The 16,164-nt window shown below is 39.4% G+C and overlaps 1 protein-coding gene across 1 annotated transcript; it reads right to left on the bottom strand.

Moving 5' to 3' along the window:
- Window positions 1-1,543: 1,543 nt before the first annotated feature.
- On the bottom strand, window positions 1,544-3,699 carry UBL4A (Ubiquitin-like protein 4A; the record flags this gene model as incomplete). Its single annotated transcript, XM_012938762.3, has 4 exons — window positions 1,544-1,771; window positions 3,307-3,473; window positions 3,508-3,613; window positions 3,652-3,699. 4 exons carry the CDS (start codon window positions 3,697-3,699, stop codon window positions 1,694-1,696), a joined length of 399 nt encoding a protein of 132 aa, XP_012794216.1. The 3' UTR covers window positions 1,544-1,693.
- Window positions 3,700-16,164: the final 12,465 nt, after the last annotated feature.

Genomic DNA, 16,164 nt, shown 5'->3' with positions numbered 1-16,164 from the left:
TGATTTACACTTTCTTTTACTTCGGAATTTTTCGCAGTACGAGCAAGAATGGCCAGCGAATTGGATTTTTTGTCTCTTGACGAAAAAAAAAACACATTTATACCAATAGATTGCTGAGTAGTGGGTAACGTGCTATTCAGCCTTTAGAGCTACTCAGGTTTGGTGATGAGAAACGATTCTTCAGATGGAAGAACGCAACAGATATGAAGACTGTAAACTAGATTTCATGCTAGACAGAACTCTTTGGCAAAGCATATCTGCAATATTGGGGAGACTGATACGCCTTATAGTCGAATTCGACCCACCTGTGGCAGCAAGAAAGCGTTACTAACGAACTCTTAAAGGCCCAGGTGAACTCTATCAAACTATCCAAAGTTTAAAAGATCCCCAAGAAGTTTGTTTACCTACCATACTGTGGTGTGTGCATGAACTAATGATTCTTCTGTCCTTGACGACTGCCTGATTTCGAATTCCAAATACACCTAGTTCTTCTTGGTTAAAGTGCGTTAATTTTTGGGATTCCTAATTCGTATAATAATTCAAACACTTCAAATCATCACACATACACTATATTACTTTAAATATTCACTTAACGAACGGGATTTTCGAGCATACAGTAACTAAGAGATGTATAATTATATTAACAGTACATATGATTTATTCATTACTTCGAGGTTGTTTCATTTAAGACAAATTACTTCCTTAATATGTCTATTTGTAAACAAAATTGTTTTCCTCCAACGTTATTCAAAATTGTTGGTTATTTCAACAAATGCGTACATAGGCTATCCATAATTATAATTATAGGCAGTTCATCATATTTGTGTGTGGGCTGTGATACTGCCCGGGCGCATATATATTGGCGCCCTCTTGTTCCAATATTTATGTGTTCAAATAAGTAAATAAATAGGCTATCACAGTCAATAATACTTGCAAAGTGCACGGATCCGCACTCAATTATAAGGCAACCGGACTGATTTGCAGTAGGTCCTTAAACTGGTTGCCAACTTGTTACAAGAGTGCAAGTAGTTTAAAACGATGGGTTTGTTGAGTGCACAACTTCAACGCTTTACATCAGAAAACTTTACAAACATCTGGGTTCAGAAAACAAGTTATGGTCTCAAGTTTCTATAAGCTAAAAAGTGAACGATAAACATACGGAGTTGAGCAGAGGGCTGTAAATTCCTATCATTGTGAGGATTAGTGATGTTAGCCATCTCTCAAAAATGGCGTTATACAGACTCTGTTTAAGACTTGCTAATATTGAGTACCACATTATAATTACACGCCCAAAACTTTTCTCAAAGCATTTACGAACAATAGAAGAAAATACAACGTAACGTTTCAAGTTGCTTCAACTGAAATATAGGCTACAAATCGCTATTTCTGTTGCAGCAAATAAAGACTAGACAGAAACTAACTAATACTGGCTAGTTTATTCCTTAACAAATCAGAACTTGGTACAAATACATGGATCGACCAGTTGGGGTGATGCCACAACCAGCGATATATCGTAACAGTAATTATAACCCCAAGCATATATTTTGCGGAAACATTACATACACGATAACTTTGAATTTATACATACATCGCTTATTTATATGAGAGATTGATGTTCATTGTACAAGATTCAGGGCTAGCTGGAAACAGAAAATCTATGGACATATGATGTCAACACTTTCTGAACTCTACTTTATCCAGATGGAGGCCACACACTTGCCAAATTTTCGATGTCACTGAGACTCATGGAATTTAATCTGGCAGACAATGCCTACAAAAAAGCACAAAATGAAATCGCTTGAGTGAGGCCAGTATATACTAATAAACTTGTGAAATTTGAAATAGAAAAGAAAGTTGAATTTACGTGTATAATCTCACATGAAAATAAGTTAGTCTAATAGACGGTTCTTAAGTATTTTGCTCACAATTTTTACGTGACACCAAGTCATCCTAAAAGTACCATCCGTAGAAATCAACATTAACCACTGTTGATGACGTAGTAATTATTAAGGCATACATAACCTGGGAGGAGTTGAGTTTGAATGCCAAGTGGCTCACTTAATGTTTATACTGACTGGGGAGACTTATTCACGTCATTTAATTACATTTTTCGTCGCTAGTGATAGTGATTAGAGTGGGAAATTGATAGGTTTGGTTGTAAATCTCCGAATTCCCGGATATATACCCAAATATTTCCTAACTTGAAGTGCAATGAAGGTTGGTGTCGGAGTAGTTTAGGAAACTAAGAGAGGCCAAACCACAACAGCATTAGTCTGTGACTGTTGGTCTGAGTTATGTTTGGTAGACAGACTATCCGGTTGGGGTCCGTATGAAAACTGCAATCAGTGGATGGGAACTGGATAACATACCTGAGAGACTATAATTTATGGACGATCTTTGGACAATGCCAGTGACCTTGGTGAAAAACCACTTACAAGGGTCAAAAGAGAGTTATATATCAGAATCTACAGTTAAAGTTAAGATTAGTAATTAATGTTGGGGTTGTCATCAACTATAGTGTTAAAATGCTATCTAACCAAATAGATGGATAGATTTCGAGCCAAATATCCAGGACTTTCTATCTTAGATCTTATTGGTTCACTCATAAATTAGTACCAACCCACTAATGCTGTTACAACTTATACAACTGACATTTTCTTGTGCTGCGTGGTATGTTAACTTGAAAAGATGCATATGTACCGAACTTTACGTTATGTACAGCTAGTGGGACGACACTACTGAAAAATCGTACTTTCAGTATGTCAGGTTTGTGGACTTTTACAATGATAAGACGAAGTAATGTGTTGACTTTACACTATAACTAAGATTACGTCCAATGAAATTTCTTCTATATATACTACTTGGGGCTTTGCCGCACAGAAATACAAACTTAATACTTAAAAACATCCGTATCGAAACGTTTCCTCAAGATTACTGTGTACCAATCATGAAGTATCGACCGATTAATAAACAATTCACACGGCTTTGATTAATATAGATAATGGAGATTATCTATTACACAGAAGTACTTCACCCATAGAATGAACGCAGCGCTGCATTCCAAAGAACTAGTTCGCAGTCACGATGTCTTTGTGAAGTCAAGAACTGAGTTGATTAAGGGAATGTCTGAGTTCGAGAAAGATTTGAAGCGAGAATATTTGAGACCATATATATAATATATATATATGTCTACATTACATATATGACAAACAAGAGACAAATGTTAATGATCAATGTCATTGGTACTTGTGGTTTGACAGATACACACTTTAATATCATGAGAAGCACTTGGGTTAATCAACTTACCTGAAGAAATTTCGGGACCACAAAATCCGGATTAACTTCAGGAAGTTTCTCAGCCAAATACTTGCGCAAAAGAGACTCAAAGTCACTTCGTTGTGGTGCACTTTTTGTTAGTAAGGTAAGTCTGTCTCCATCCCTGATTTCATAATTTAGTAGAGGCTTGTCTTTGTCTGGGACGTCACATAGATACTATTAGTTAACTACCTAATAAAGGACATCCTTTAAAGACTAAGCGCTGATACTCAGGATCAATATCAAAGGCACACTTCACTGCAGCCAATAGATCTGAAACGTATGCATCATCATCCACCTTCGTAGAGTAAGTCTAAGGAACGGATGAGAACATACCTGGACTACTTTCTCGGCACGCGTAAGAGGCTTTACCGTTAGTTGCATTTAAGGCATAAATAGCGCCTATACCAATAGACAATATCTTTGTGACGGGGTTCAATATTCAACATATAGAATAATCTTTTGGCGGACTCGTATAAACCAAATAATTTTTTGAGGGCCCTTCTTGTTGTTTCATTACGGTTCCACGTATTTGGTAATATCCAGTAAGTGGTACTCCAATCAATCGACTGCATTAATTCTAGTTAGTTCACAAGATATTCATAGGTTTGTATATTGTGTAATCTGAGTGAGTGTGTTCTTCTTTGAGCAATAGGGTTTCTGGATATCAAAAACTATCACATTAAAAAATAAGAGGTTAGTTTGTCAGTTTCGATGTAAAAACAAAAAAGTGAAATTGGAATTCCGAGAGAGGACGATTGTTGCAAGGACTAATTAAACAGTTAACCGATTAGTAATACAGACAGTATGGAATAACCGAATGAGAGGGGAAACGGAGATAAGAATAGGCGAGATAGGAGTAAGTTAATGACGTGTGATGGTGATGATGACCGTAGGTAAGTGTTATAACTTGTGGTCCTGTTCCTCTACCAACATATAATGTAATGATACCACCAATTCCAGAACAGTGAATTATCAACCGGACCAATGACGCATAAAACCCGTACGAGTAGTCTAGGGTTCTTATCGGTCCTCCTTCCTGCCTAGCGCTACCTGTTAAGTGCAGAACACCAATCTCAGCCTCCGAAATATGGATCACGTATTTCAAGCATACTGGGTTTATATACAAACCAAACAGGCCGCATCACACCACAAAATAGAAAACAACATTTGTACGAAGATATAACCAAAAGTGACTGTGAGTGTGGGAGACAGTAATTAATAGACTTGACAGAACTCAAGGACGGTAAATCGTATAATAATAGTCTAGGGGTCAAAATAAAGCTCACAATAAGAGGAACGTGCATATGCATAGTTTAGCTATATATGGTGTTGGTCCATAAACAGTTCTCAAAAGTTACCATTCATAATTCTCGTCAGGATATAACAGTAATTCACGAGACATGTACTAGGCACAGCTTATCGAAGCACGAGATTGTAATCCATGGGTTAGTTGACATTTATAAAATCTCCTCTCGAAGCCACTCTATGAGGAGTCTCGGGACACTTCGACTGGAAGAGCATTCCGAATGATAACAACTCTGAATGAGAAGGGGCGAGAGAGTGTCTGAGCTTTTGCCTTTTGATGAGCAATTTGTCGGGATTGACTGGAGGGACGTGGTGGTGATGTTCTGGTAGGGTATTCGCTTTTGAGTACCTTGGGGAACATAGTAGGTTGAATGCCATTATCACATCACAAGTTGTTCCATTATAACTCTGCAAGAATAATCCAAAGTGTCTGAATCTGTCTCTGTGGGATTCATTCGACAACTTCACCAACCAGTCAGACACTCGTCTTTGTACCTTGTCTGCGAGTTTTGCGTCTCCGTTGAAGAGAGTGAGCTTAACAGTATTGTGGAATTTGAAGTGAGGCTGTGAGTATGTTTATGTGGAGTATCAGGAATGATTGTGAGGTGATTGTGTTGATTTGTATTCGTATATATTGAATCTTTGCATTTACTTTAGCCGCATCACCAATGCAGCTTTGATTGGTGTCCAAAGTCTCTGCAGTTATTAGTCGTAGACCGAGCAGTGAGGATGCAGTTTGAGCATATTTTCATTTAGGATGTTAGTTGTCTGTGTCTCAGGTTATTGAAGATTCTGAAATGCCTTTTAATAGATTTAACTGCAATCTAATATCTAATAAATAGCTCTGTGTCTTCGGAATTGATGCTGACCACATTGATTTTACTGGACACGCCGTATTTGAAGGTCCTCAGTCACGAATCCACACAAGATCACCATGGGGCGTGCGAAGCGAATCATCCCTCACAGCAACTAGCTAGCTCAATTCACACGCTCAGACCATGTTCTTCACGACAAATCGTCTATCTTCAACCAAAGTCATTCCCAACTTCTGGTTTGACGGGGTAAGTAACCCACGATTATTTAATTTGTTGCGAGCACAAGACTTGCCAAGTCCGTAACATAAAAAGCGCGTAACCTCTGATTATTCAGACCTTTTGGAGACAAAACAGAAGCGGCTCCACACGAATATCTAAATAATGAGGAATCATTACTGGGTGTGCTTTCGGAATTTCTTTACACCCAGGGTCATATAACTTTATGAAAACCCTCGATTTTCTATACATAAACTAAATTAAGAGTAAATATAATGTTTCGAATTATTTGAATTATAGTACGAACTAAGAATCCCAGAAATAACGCAGTCGAATCAAGAAGTACTAGATAAGCACAAACGAATGTATTGTATTTAGAATTCGAAATCGAACATTCAACAAGTACAATGGTATCATTAGTTCATTCAGACACCACATCCGCCACAGATTAAACTGGTGTCTGGGTCTCTGTAATTGATTGTACGTCTTCTTCTTAAGTTCGTCTTGTGTCTGTCCGACATTGTACTGGATAAAATCTCCATTATCTAGGATGTACTCATTAGTATTAGAATTAACAAACGAAATCGGAACAGACTCACCTGCTTCCTGGGATTGTGTAATCAACATGTCGGTTGTGTACTGGAACAGCTTCTACCTAGAAGTTGAACCATAGACTTTTAGACTATCCTCCCCCACGAAATAATGTTGGATCTTTATATCCCGAAGTTATGAATAATGTGGCTTCATTTAAATTATATTTATCACATTGACTGGAGTAAATATTAGATGTGTTTTTATGATAAGGAAAAACAGCAGTTGATATTGTGGTGGGCCAGAAAAAGTATAGACGTGAAAAGTATCAGCAAAGTTATTAAAGATCAAAAATCATGTTTATTTTATATATATATATATGAGTTAATTATTACAAATACAATAGAAAGTTGGAACTTTACTTAAGTTCACCAAATTGATGCGTGTTCAGCTTTAGTCTGGCACTAAGAAACCACAATTATAAATGCTTGGTAATTCCAATCTGGTTGACGAACTCTCCAGTAGTGTAATCCAATGCAAGGTATGGTATATTCCCACTCACAGTCTATAAATATAGGTAATATTTGACTTAGGTTCCAGTTAGCTCAATCACAAACCAAAATAGAACAAGGTATTTGTGTATAGCAATGTATTTGTGCGCAAGCCACAGTATGTCACGCTATGCAGTTACACAACGGAAAAGTGTGCTCAAGGTCATTCACTAAAACAACTCGTACAGTCATTTAATGATAAATGTACATACAGTGAGAAATCGACAAAATAAATACAAATAATATTAAAAACTATTTACAAAATAAGCTTGTCAGTCATATCTCCACATAGCTCCCTCCAGAGTGTCCGGAGGCAACACCGGTTATAATTGAAAAAAATGTTAGAATATGATATATACATGTATACAAAAATAATATTCACAGTTATAACCAACAAAGATGTGGAGATGGGTATGGCACGTACGTTAGTAAGATGCGGTATGTTGTTGTGTGGGAATAGCGGTGATGTAGCATAGCGTTGTAGAATTATGGTCTACTATGATATTAGCACTGCTCTAATAATTGATCTAATCCTGAAATTGTAGATTTGTCATGATATAACTGCCTAATCTATAAGATCTTACGTGGAAGTCACATCATCGTCTACACCAACTCACTGTATCGTAACAACTACCAATACATGATGTAGAACAAGGTTAGGCTAGAGGAAGAACAATATATTTAATATGAATAAAAGATATAAGGTAATACTCAGATGGACCACGCTTGCATGGCTGAGCCATGCCATCCGATTAACTTCAATTCATTCAATTACTTGTTCGCGCCTTCCCCATCGTTAGGTATTTCCCAGCGTTAAATATTGAATATCTATTTTCCGAGTAGTCTCGTGTTCAGCTTTAAGGATTGTAATTATGGTTCAATGCCACTACAGCGTAACAAACACAAGAAAAAAATGAAAAAAACTCATTTAAAGTCTTGGCTTGCTAACAATGATAATAATGTGCAAAACTGTTAATAAACCCACAAAAAAATTGAACTGTTTATTTTTGTGTACAATGAATAAATTATTAAATAGAGTTTACTCGTTTATTATTGTAACAAGATTTTTTTAAAAAAAATGTGACAAAACGAATAATTGTGAAAAAATGTGATTGATTATATACACTGTGGTGAAATTAGTAGTGTAGGACATCGATATATGTTTGCTTCGATTGTTTTTTTATTCGACGAAATGGACATAACGCTCGGGTTTTTGTACGGCTCTCCCTGAACGTGTTGAACAAGTAGGTTTGCTATTCGGCTTTTCTTCCTCGCCTGCTATATTGTGGGTTGCTGAGAGGGGTTGCTTAAGTGCAGAAGTATCTTCTTTCTCGTGATGTGCTTCATGGAAAGCAGGCTTTATTCTATCAATGGCGATAGTTTCTTTCTTTCCACCCTTATTGATAATGAAATGTTTGTTCGTTCGTTTAATTACTTGGTATGGTCCTTCATACGGTTGCTTCAATGGTTTTTTAACGGCGTCAACCCGAACAAGGACGAAATTGCATGTTTCTAAGGTTTTATCAAGTTGTATTCGGTCGTTATGTTCCCGAGGCGGTGTGGCTTTGATTTGGTCCATGGTTTGTAGTAATTGGCTGGCGAAACGGCTTGGGTCTGTTGGTGTTGATGGGTTTGAGTCTACAAGTCGCCCTGGTAATGTGGGTGTTGTACCATAAACTAACTCAGCGGCTTTACAACCTATGTCTTCTTTGATAGTTGAACGGATACTCAGAAGTACAAGAGGTAGTGCATCACTCCATTTTGATGTGTCGTCTTGTGCCATCAGCGAGCCTTTCAGTTGGCGGTGAAATCTTTCGACCAAGTTATTAACTGCTGGGTAGTAAGCTGTCGCTTTAATGTGGTTTACCCCTAGAAGTTTGGTGAACTCCTGAAATAGGATGGACTGAAATTGATGGTACTCCATAGTTAGATATCCAGCGGTCGAGGAAGACTGAAGCAACTGTTTCTGCCAAAGTGTCTTTTATGGGGCAGGCTATGGCCCATCTAGTAGACCTATCTACTGCAGTAAGGATGTGCGTGAAGGAGTTTGATGGTGGCAGGGGCCCCACTAAATCTAAATGCACGTGCTGGAAGCGTCTGTCAGGGATAGGGAACTTCCCAGTTGGACTGGAGGTGTGTTTCTGCGTCTTGCTGCGCTGGCGCTGGAGACAGCTACGTGTCCAACGTTTATTATTCGAGTTGATCTTGGGCCACACAAAACGTTCGGTTATGAGCTTTGTTGTAGCTCTGATACCTGGATGTGAGAGACCGTGTAAGTGTTGAAAGATTCTTCGGCGACAATCGTGTGGGACAAAAGGACGATTGTTATCTGTTGAGGTGTCGCAGATGATAGATGTGTCTGAGAAAGGAATTGGTACCGGTTTGAGGTTCAAGCTAGACTTTTCGTTGCAGGATTTTAATTCCACATCGTCTACTTGTAATATAGCTAGAGTTTCGAGGTCGATTTCGTGATTAAGCGTCATCATATTGATATCCTTCCTAGATAGTGTGTCTGCGACAACGTTAGAGGAGCCTTTTATAAACTGGATGTCTGTGGTGAATTGAGAAATGTAATCCAATTGCCTGGCTTCCCGTGGAGAATGTTTATCATACGACGTGTTGAGGGAATAACAGGGTGGTTTATGGTCAATCATGATGATAAAATCACGTCCCTGGAGTAAGAAATTGAAATGTTTTACAGCTAAGTAGACAGCCAGTAATTCACGTTCAAACGTACTATAGCGCTCCTGCGTTGGCGATAATCTTTTGGAGAAAAACGCTATGGGGGTAGATTTGTCATTCACCCGCTGTTGTAAAACTGCTTTTCGAGAGGCATCAGTCCAGAGGATGAGGTGCGTTGATAGGTCTGTGTTTCGATGTTGTAGCATAGTAGCATTTGATGTCATCGATTTCGCTTTACTGAAAGCATCTCTCGCCTCAGAGGTTAATGTAACGATATTGTCCTTTTTTATTTGAGCTGTAGTTTTATTCGTCTTCAGTAAGTCTGTCAAAGGTTGCAAGATAGTCGCGCAGTTGGGGAGGAAACGTCGGTAGAAGTTGCATATCCCTAGGAAACGACGTAATGCCTTTATCGATTTAGGTTCAGGAAAACTGACTATGACTTCGAATTTTTCTGGAAGTGGTTTAATACCTTAAGAATCAATGCAATGTCCTAGAAACTCCAAGGCTGGGGCACCAAATATACACTTAGAAGGATTACTAACGACGCCATGTTTTTTGAAACGTTCGAAGAGGGTCTGTAGGTGCTGAACGTGTTTTTCTAGTGATGAACTGGCGATTAAAACATCATCGATATAGACAAGTACGAAATCTAACCCTCGTGTGACTTCATCCATGAACCTCTGAAAAGTCTGGGCGGCGCCTTTTTAGCCCGAATGGCATTCTCAAGAATTCAAACAGACCAAAAGGCGTGATAATGGCTGTTTTCTCAATATCTTCGGTTGCCATCGGGATTCGATGGTAAGCCCTTACTAAATCTAGTTTCGAAAAAATCTGTTTTCCATGTAGATTTAAAGAAAAATCATGTGGGTGAGGGATAGGGTTATTATCCGGAATAGTCTGATTATTTAAACGTCGGTAATCTCCACATGGGCGCCAGTCTTGATCTTTCTTCGGAACCATGTGTAACGGTGGGGCTCAAGGACTGTTGAATTGTCTAATTATGCCAAGTTGCATCATGCGTTCGAATTCTCTTTTAGCGACTTGCAACTTGTTTGGGAGAAGTCTCCTCGCCCTGGTGCAGATGAGTGGACCTGTAGTAATGATACTGTGTTGAACGTGATGTGTGGAGCGTTCGTCTTGATAATCGACTCTCGTAATACACTCATATTTCGACAGGATATCTGTGAAAATTTTATTCTTCGGTCTTATCATTCCGACTCCATGGATTTCGTAGTCAAAGGTGGTTGTGCCGATGGCCTGTAGACTTGTACTCGTGTCAATCAGTTTCTTTTTGCTCATATCTACGAGTAGGTTATAAGCAGTGAGAAAGTCGGCTCCGAGAATGGGTTGTTTGACTTCGGATACAATGAAAACCCATGTGAAACATCTGCGGAGACCGAGATCTAAGATGAGTGATTGTTCTCCGTAAGTTCTAATGACTGTGTTGTTGGCCGCGACTAAAGATAATTTACCACTCTGAGAGTGCCGTTGTTGGGATAGGTGTAGTGGGATAATACTGATTTCGGCTCCTGTATCGACTAAAAAATCTGAGTCCGAAATTCGATTGACGTAGAAAAGACGGCTTGGGTAGTGGCCAGAAACAGGCGCCGTCATTACTGTCTGGCCGCATCGTTTCCCTGGTAGTTTGTTTTGTTTGTTTTAAAGTTGCACGGTTTTGTGTAACGGCGTGCCTTCTCACCGAAAGTCGTGTGGTATCAACAAGTGTCCGCTGCCCGCTTGGCTGATCTAAGGCGATGTCGGGATATTGATCGCCTTCTGGAGGTCGATCTGGCAGGACAAGTATGGATAGTGACTACAGTCGCCTTCAACGCTGCTAACTGCCGAGTTAAATCTGCTATTTGTTGGTGTATGCCAAGAGGGGCATTCGTAACATCTCAACTTGAGGTTTGTATGGCATTCAAATGCCGACTATCGGGGTAAATCTCCATCATTTTGTCTGCTATGTCGGCTAGGTCATCCAGGTTAACAGACGTCCCCAATACACTGAGGATTTGGGTGACATTGTATGGTAATCGTTGAAACCACAGTTGTTTAACTTGTAGCGTGGCGTCGAGTTGAGATTAACTATGAACACCGCTACCAAGAAACACGTGCCAAATAAATCAGAAGGCGAAGGTTGGACGTAACCAAATAAATCCATAAAATCCCCGAGAAGCCAAATATCAGAAGACAGGTAATGGACCGGGTCGAGGTTTATTAGCTGGCGATCTCGTGGCATCGAAAGGATACCGAGATCGTGCCAGGATACAACCTTGGTTACAGAAGGTAACCAAATTCGCGCGAAGTTACAATCAAAGTGTAAGTAAAAGAATGGAAGCACAAAATAGCTGTCATTAGCACAGTCAAACAAAAGCACGTTAAAACAAACACTGGTACAGTTGGTTATAATAATAATTGTTTCTATTAAACCAGTCGTGTTCTCGTGATAAATGTGAGTCACTACAGGAGCCCCCGCTAGAAAGGGTTTACACTTTCGATAAATAGCGGTTTAAATCGTGGGACTGATCGGTTGACGGGCGATTGTAGAACGGGAGAATTGGCGAACAGGAAAGCGATCGTTGTTCGTCGAGTTGCCAACGAAGGTCGTTTTCGGAGAACGGTACCAGGAGCGATGTGCTGTATTTGTTGCTTGAGTTGGCATGCTACACCAGAGTGGTTAGTATCCAGAATCTGAAGAGGGCGTTCGTAGAATATGCGGACCAGAAACGCTGTAGACGAAGGACGAAACCACGTTGAGCTGATGAACCAGAAGCGACCATAACGACCAAGTTCGAGACCAAGCGTATGCCAAGCATTCGAAACCAATATATCGACTGCGTACGTTGACAAGAGCGTGGGTGATCAGGCCAGCTTTCGCCAAAGTTGACTGAAGTCGACGGACCCGATCGGAGATGATCGAAGGCGTGGGCTCAGGAAACAAAAAAAGCAAAAAAGAGAAGAGTGTAGCATGCGTGTAGCATAGGAATAGTCCTACACCGTATCGATTGTTAAATGTGCGGCTAGTCGCGGAAGCGTACGGGCAACCATACTCGGCGCGGTAGTCTTGTTCGTATTTCATGAGCCTGCAATCTCATCCGAGGTCAGAGGCGGCGTGGTCTGCTGATCTGGACGTGAGACTATCGTCTCGTCCGTAGACGATGCAGATGACGCGTGCTGTTGACCGGGACGTGAGAATGAGGTCACAGATGTATCTAGCGTGGGACCTGAAGAAGATTTAAGGATCCCGCTAGCAGGTTTGATAGGTCTAGCATTGAATCTCAGGGTATCAGATAGGGCACTGTCATCGACGTGTGTTGGTTTGAGACGATCAATGCTGACGATCTCGACGCGGCCGTGTCGATCAACCTTGAAGGTCTTTTCGTGACGAGCGATCACGCGAAAAGGGCCTTCGTAAGGTTGTTGCCAAGTTTTGCGTACCGAATCTTCTCGTATGAAAACATGTGAACAGGTAGATAACTCTCGAGGGAGAGCGACCTGTCGATGTTGTATTCGAGTTGACACCGGAGACAGCGTTCGCATAAATGCAGACAGTCGATGGACGTAGTCTAATTTACCGAAATTAGGTCTGCTCCGTGGCGTGAAGAATTCTCCGGGCAGACGCAATGTCGTGCCGTATACAAGTTCAAGGGTGGAACATTGGATATCTGCCTTTAAGCTCGTTCTGATCCCTAAAAGAACGAGCGGTAAGGTTTCGTGCCAGTTGCCGTTTTCGTGTGCTCGTATAGCACTTTTAAGTTGGCAGTGAAACCGTTTACTTAACCATTTGGTGCTGTGTGGTAGATGGATATGCTCATGCGTATGCATTCCGTACCAAGCAGCCGGGTCAGCGAGGAGAATAGTTAATAGGGGAAAATTTCTCGAATAAAGCGTGGAATTCATCGTCACACGAATAAAAAGTAACAAGGATTCGGTACACGTACATGTGAGTCTATTATAATAATACTATTCTTATCGTTATCCGTCATGTCGTGTATATTAAATATTAAAAGATAATATGAATATACGACAGACGTGGATAGATAAATCATAGACTCACGGAATTGGCTTCTTTGGAAGATTTGACCAGATGTTGAGGCGTGTTCCAAACTTTGGGATCACCAATTGTAGCGTGGCGTCGAGTTGAGATTAACTATGAACACCGCTACCAAGAAACACGTGCCAAATAAATCAGAAGGCGAAGGTTGGACGTAACCAAATAAATCCATAAAATCCCCGAGAAGCCAAATATCAGAAGACAGGTAATGGACCGAGTCAAGGTTTATTAGCTGGCGATCTCGTGGCATCGAAAGGATACCGAGATCGTGCCAGGATACAACCTTGGTTACAGAAGGTAACCAAATTCGCGCGAAGTTACAATCAAAGTGTAAGTAAAAGAATGGAAGCACAAAATAGCTGTCATTAGCACAGTCAAACAAAAGCACGTTAAAACAAACACTGGTACAGTTGGTTATAATAATAATTGTTTCTATTAAACCAGTCGTGTTCTCGTGATAAATGTGAGTCACTACAAACTAATGCTTCATCTACCTTGTATGACCCAGCTAACTGTTTCATAATTCTAAGTAACTGCGAGGGTCTTTTGTCCCCTAACTGACATGCTGTAAGCACTTGTTGTAAGCGTTTTTCATCGGACTGCGACGTACGGTGGATAACCGCGGCTTTAATTTTGTCGTAGGGGTCCGTCTCAGGTACATTATCAATTAGATCGCCGACCTCTGTAGCCACCGCTGTTAGTAGTGCTCCGACAACGTGTGCGTATTTGGTCGCCTGAGAGCGTATGCCTTGTGCCAAAAATAATGCTTCTACCTGGGCAAACCAGATTCTAGGATTATTAACACCATACATTGGTAGTATTAGCTCTGAGATGGCGTTGATGGAGCTTAAAGCGTTTTCTTTAGGTTGTGAAGAGTTTTGGGGATCGGTAGGTGGACTATTAATATCAATGAGTTCAGTGGGAGAGTTCATGGTGGGAAAAAATAATGGAGTGGCGTGCCAAGTAATAATAATAATTATATATATATATATATATATATATATATATATATATATATATATATATATATATATATATATATGAGTTAATTATTACAAATACAATAGAAAGTTGGAACTTTACTTAAGTTCACCAAATTGATGCGTGTTCAGCTTTAGTCTGGCACTAAGAAACCACAATTATAAATGCTTGGTAATTCCAATCTGGTTGACGAACTCTCCAGTAGTGTAATCCAATGCAAGGTATGGTATATTCCCACTCACAGTCTATAAATGTAGGTAATATTTGACTTAGGTTCTAGTTAGTTCAATCACAAACCAAAATAGAACAAGGTATTTGTGTATAGCAATGTATTTGTGCTCAAGCCACAGTATGTTACGCTATGCAGTTACACAACGGAAGTGTGCTCAAGGTCATTCACTAAAACAACTCGTACAGTCATTTAATGATAAATGTACATACAGTGAGAGATCGACAAAATAAATACAAATAATATTAAAAACTATTTACAAAATAAGCTTGTCAGTCATATCTCCACAATATGAAATCATCCGAATTGTAATCAAAATCGAGGTCATTTAGTACTTGTGCTTTGCATTGAACAAGTTTCCCACAAGAAACAAATGCATTATGAGGAAAAATAATATTTGATATGACATCAAGATTTGATTCTTCTGAAATAGTTTCCTCGAATTCATTAAGAATGTCATTGCAGAATGACGGACCATTAGAAAAATCGGCATCTATCAAAACGACATCAGGTTTTCGATCATGACTAGTTTCATTGAACATATTTTTCTCAGATTTGCAAGGAATTTCGTCAGAAATTAGTGAATCATTAGGAAAAACCATATCTGGTACAATAACATGAGAATTCTGACAAATTTATTGATTAGAAACCGTTGTCTCGCAAGAATTCTGAGTTTTATTTAACTCCGAACTGCTATATGACTGTACATTGTCTTTTAAAATCGTTGATAAGGATAAATAATCATTAGGAACACTGGACTTAATAAGATCAGAATTACAAGACTTAATATTCGTTGCAACAAGATGAACAGTAGTATTACAAACTGACTGAATCTGTTCAATATCACTACAGTTAAAACACTCAGAATTACGAAATTTACATGAATTAAAAAAGTGGAACTTGCCACAGGACAAACATTGATCAAACTTGTGTCCATCCTCATGAACTGCATCCAAACTAAATGAATTATCTGCATAGCCTTGAGTATGCACTGGGTTGGGATGACGTAGTAATGTGGTGGAATTTTTTATATCCTCATGAATCATTTTACGAGATCTTCCTCTTTTACTGCATCCGAAATTTGTATACTTAACATAGCCTAGCAGTGGATCCTTAAGAGTTGTATAAAAAGCGAAATGGGCTTTTCTGGTAAAGCCAGAGTTTTTAATAAGCTGTATGCTTCTTTTCCGATCAATGTGAGAAAATGTGCTACAGTATTAACATCCTTATCATCTTCCTTGGTCATAGCCCAGATTTCGAACCTTTCAAAGTAATCCTCAAAAGCATCAAAATATGAATGTATATCCAACCGTTCCATCACAGGATCCTGCTCCTAACGCCAATATAATGTTTCGAATTATTTGAATTATAGTACGAACTAAGAATCCCAGAAATAACGTAATCGTATCAAGAAGTACTAGATAAGCACAAACGAATGTATTGTATTTAGAATTCGAAATCGAACATTCAACAAGTACAATG

The sequence above is a fragment of the Schistosoma haematobium genome, chromosome 3 (genome assembly GCF_000699445.3).
Source record: "Schistosoma haematobium chromosome 3, whole genome shotgun sequence".
Taxonomy (NCBI): Eukaryota; Metazoa; Platyhelminthes; class Trematoda; order Strigeidida; family Schistosomatidae; genus Schistosoma; species Schistosoma haematobium.
This window is presented reverse-complemented; position numbering and strand designations above follow the sequence as displayed.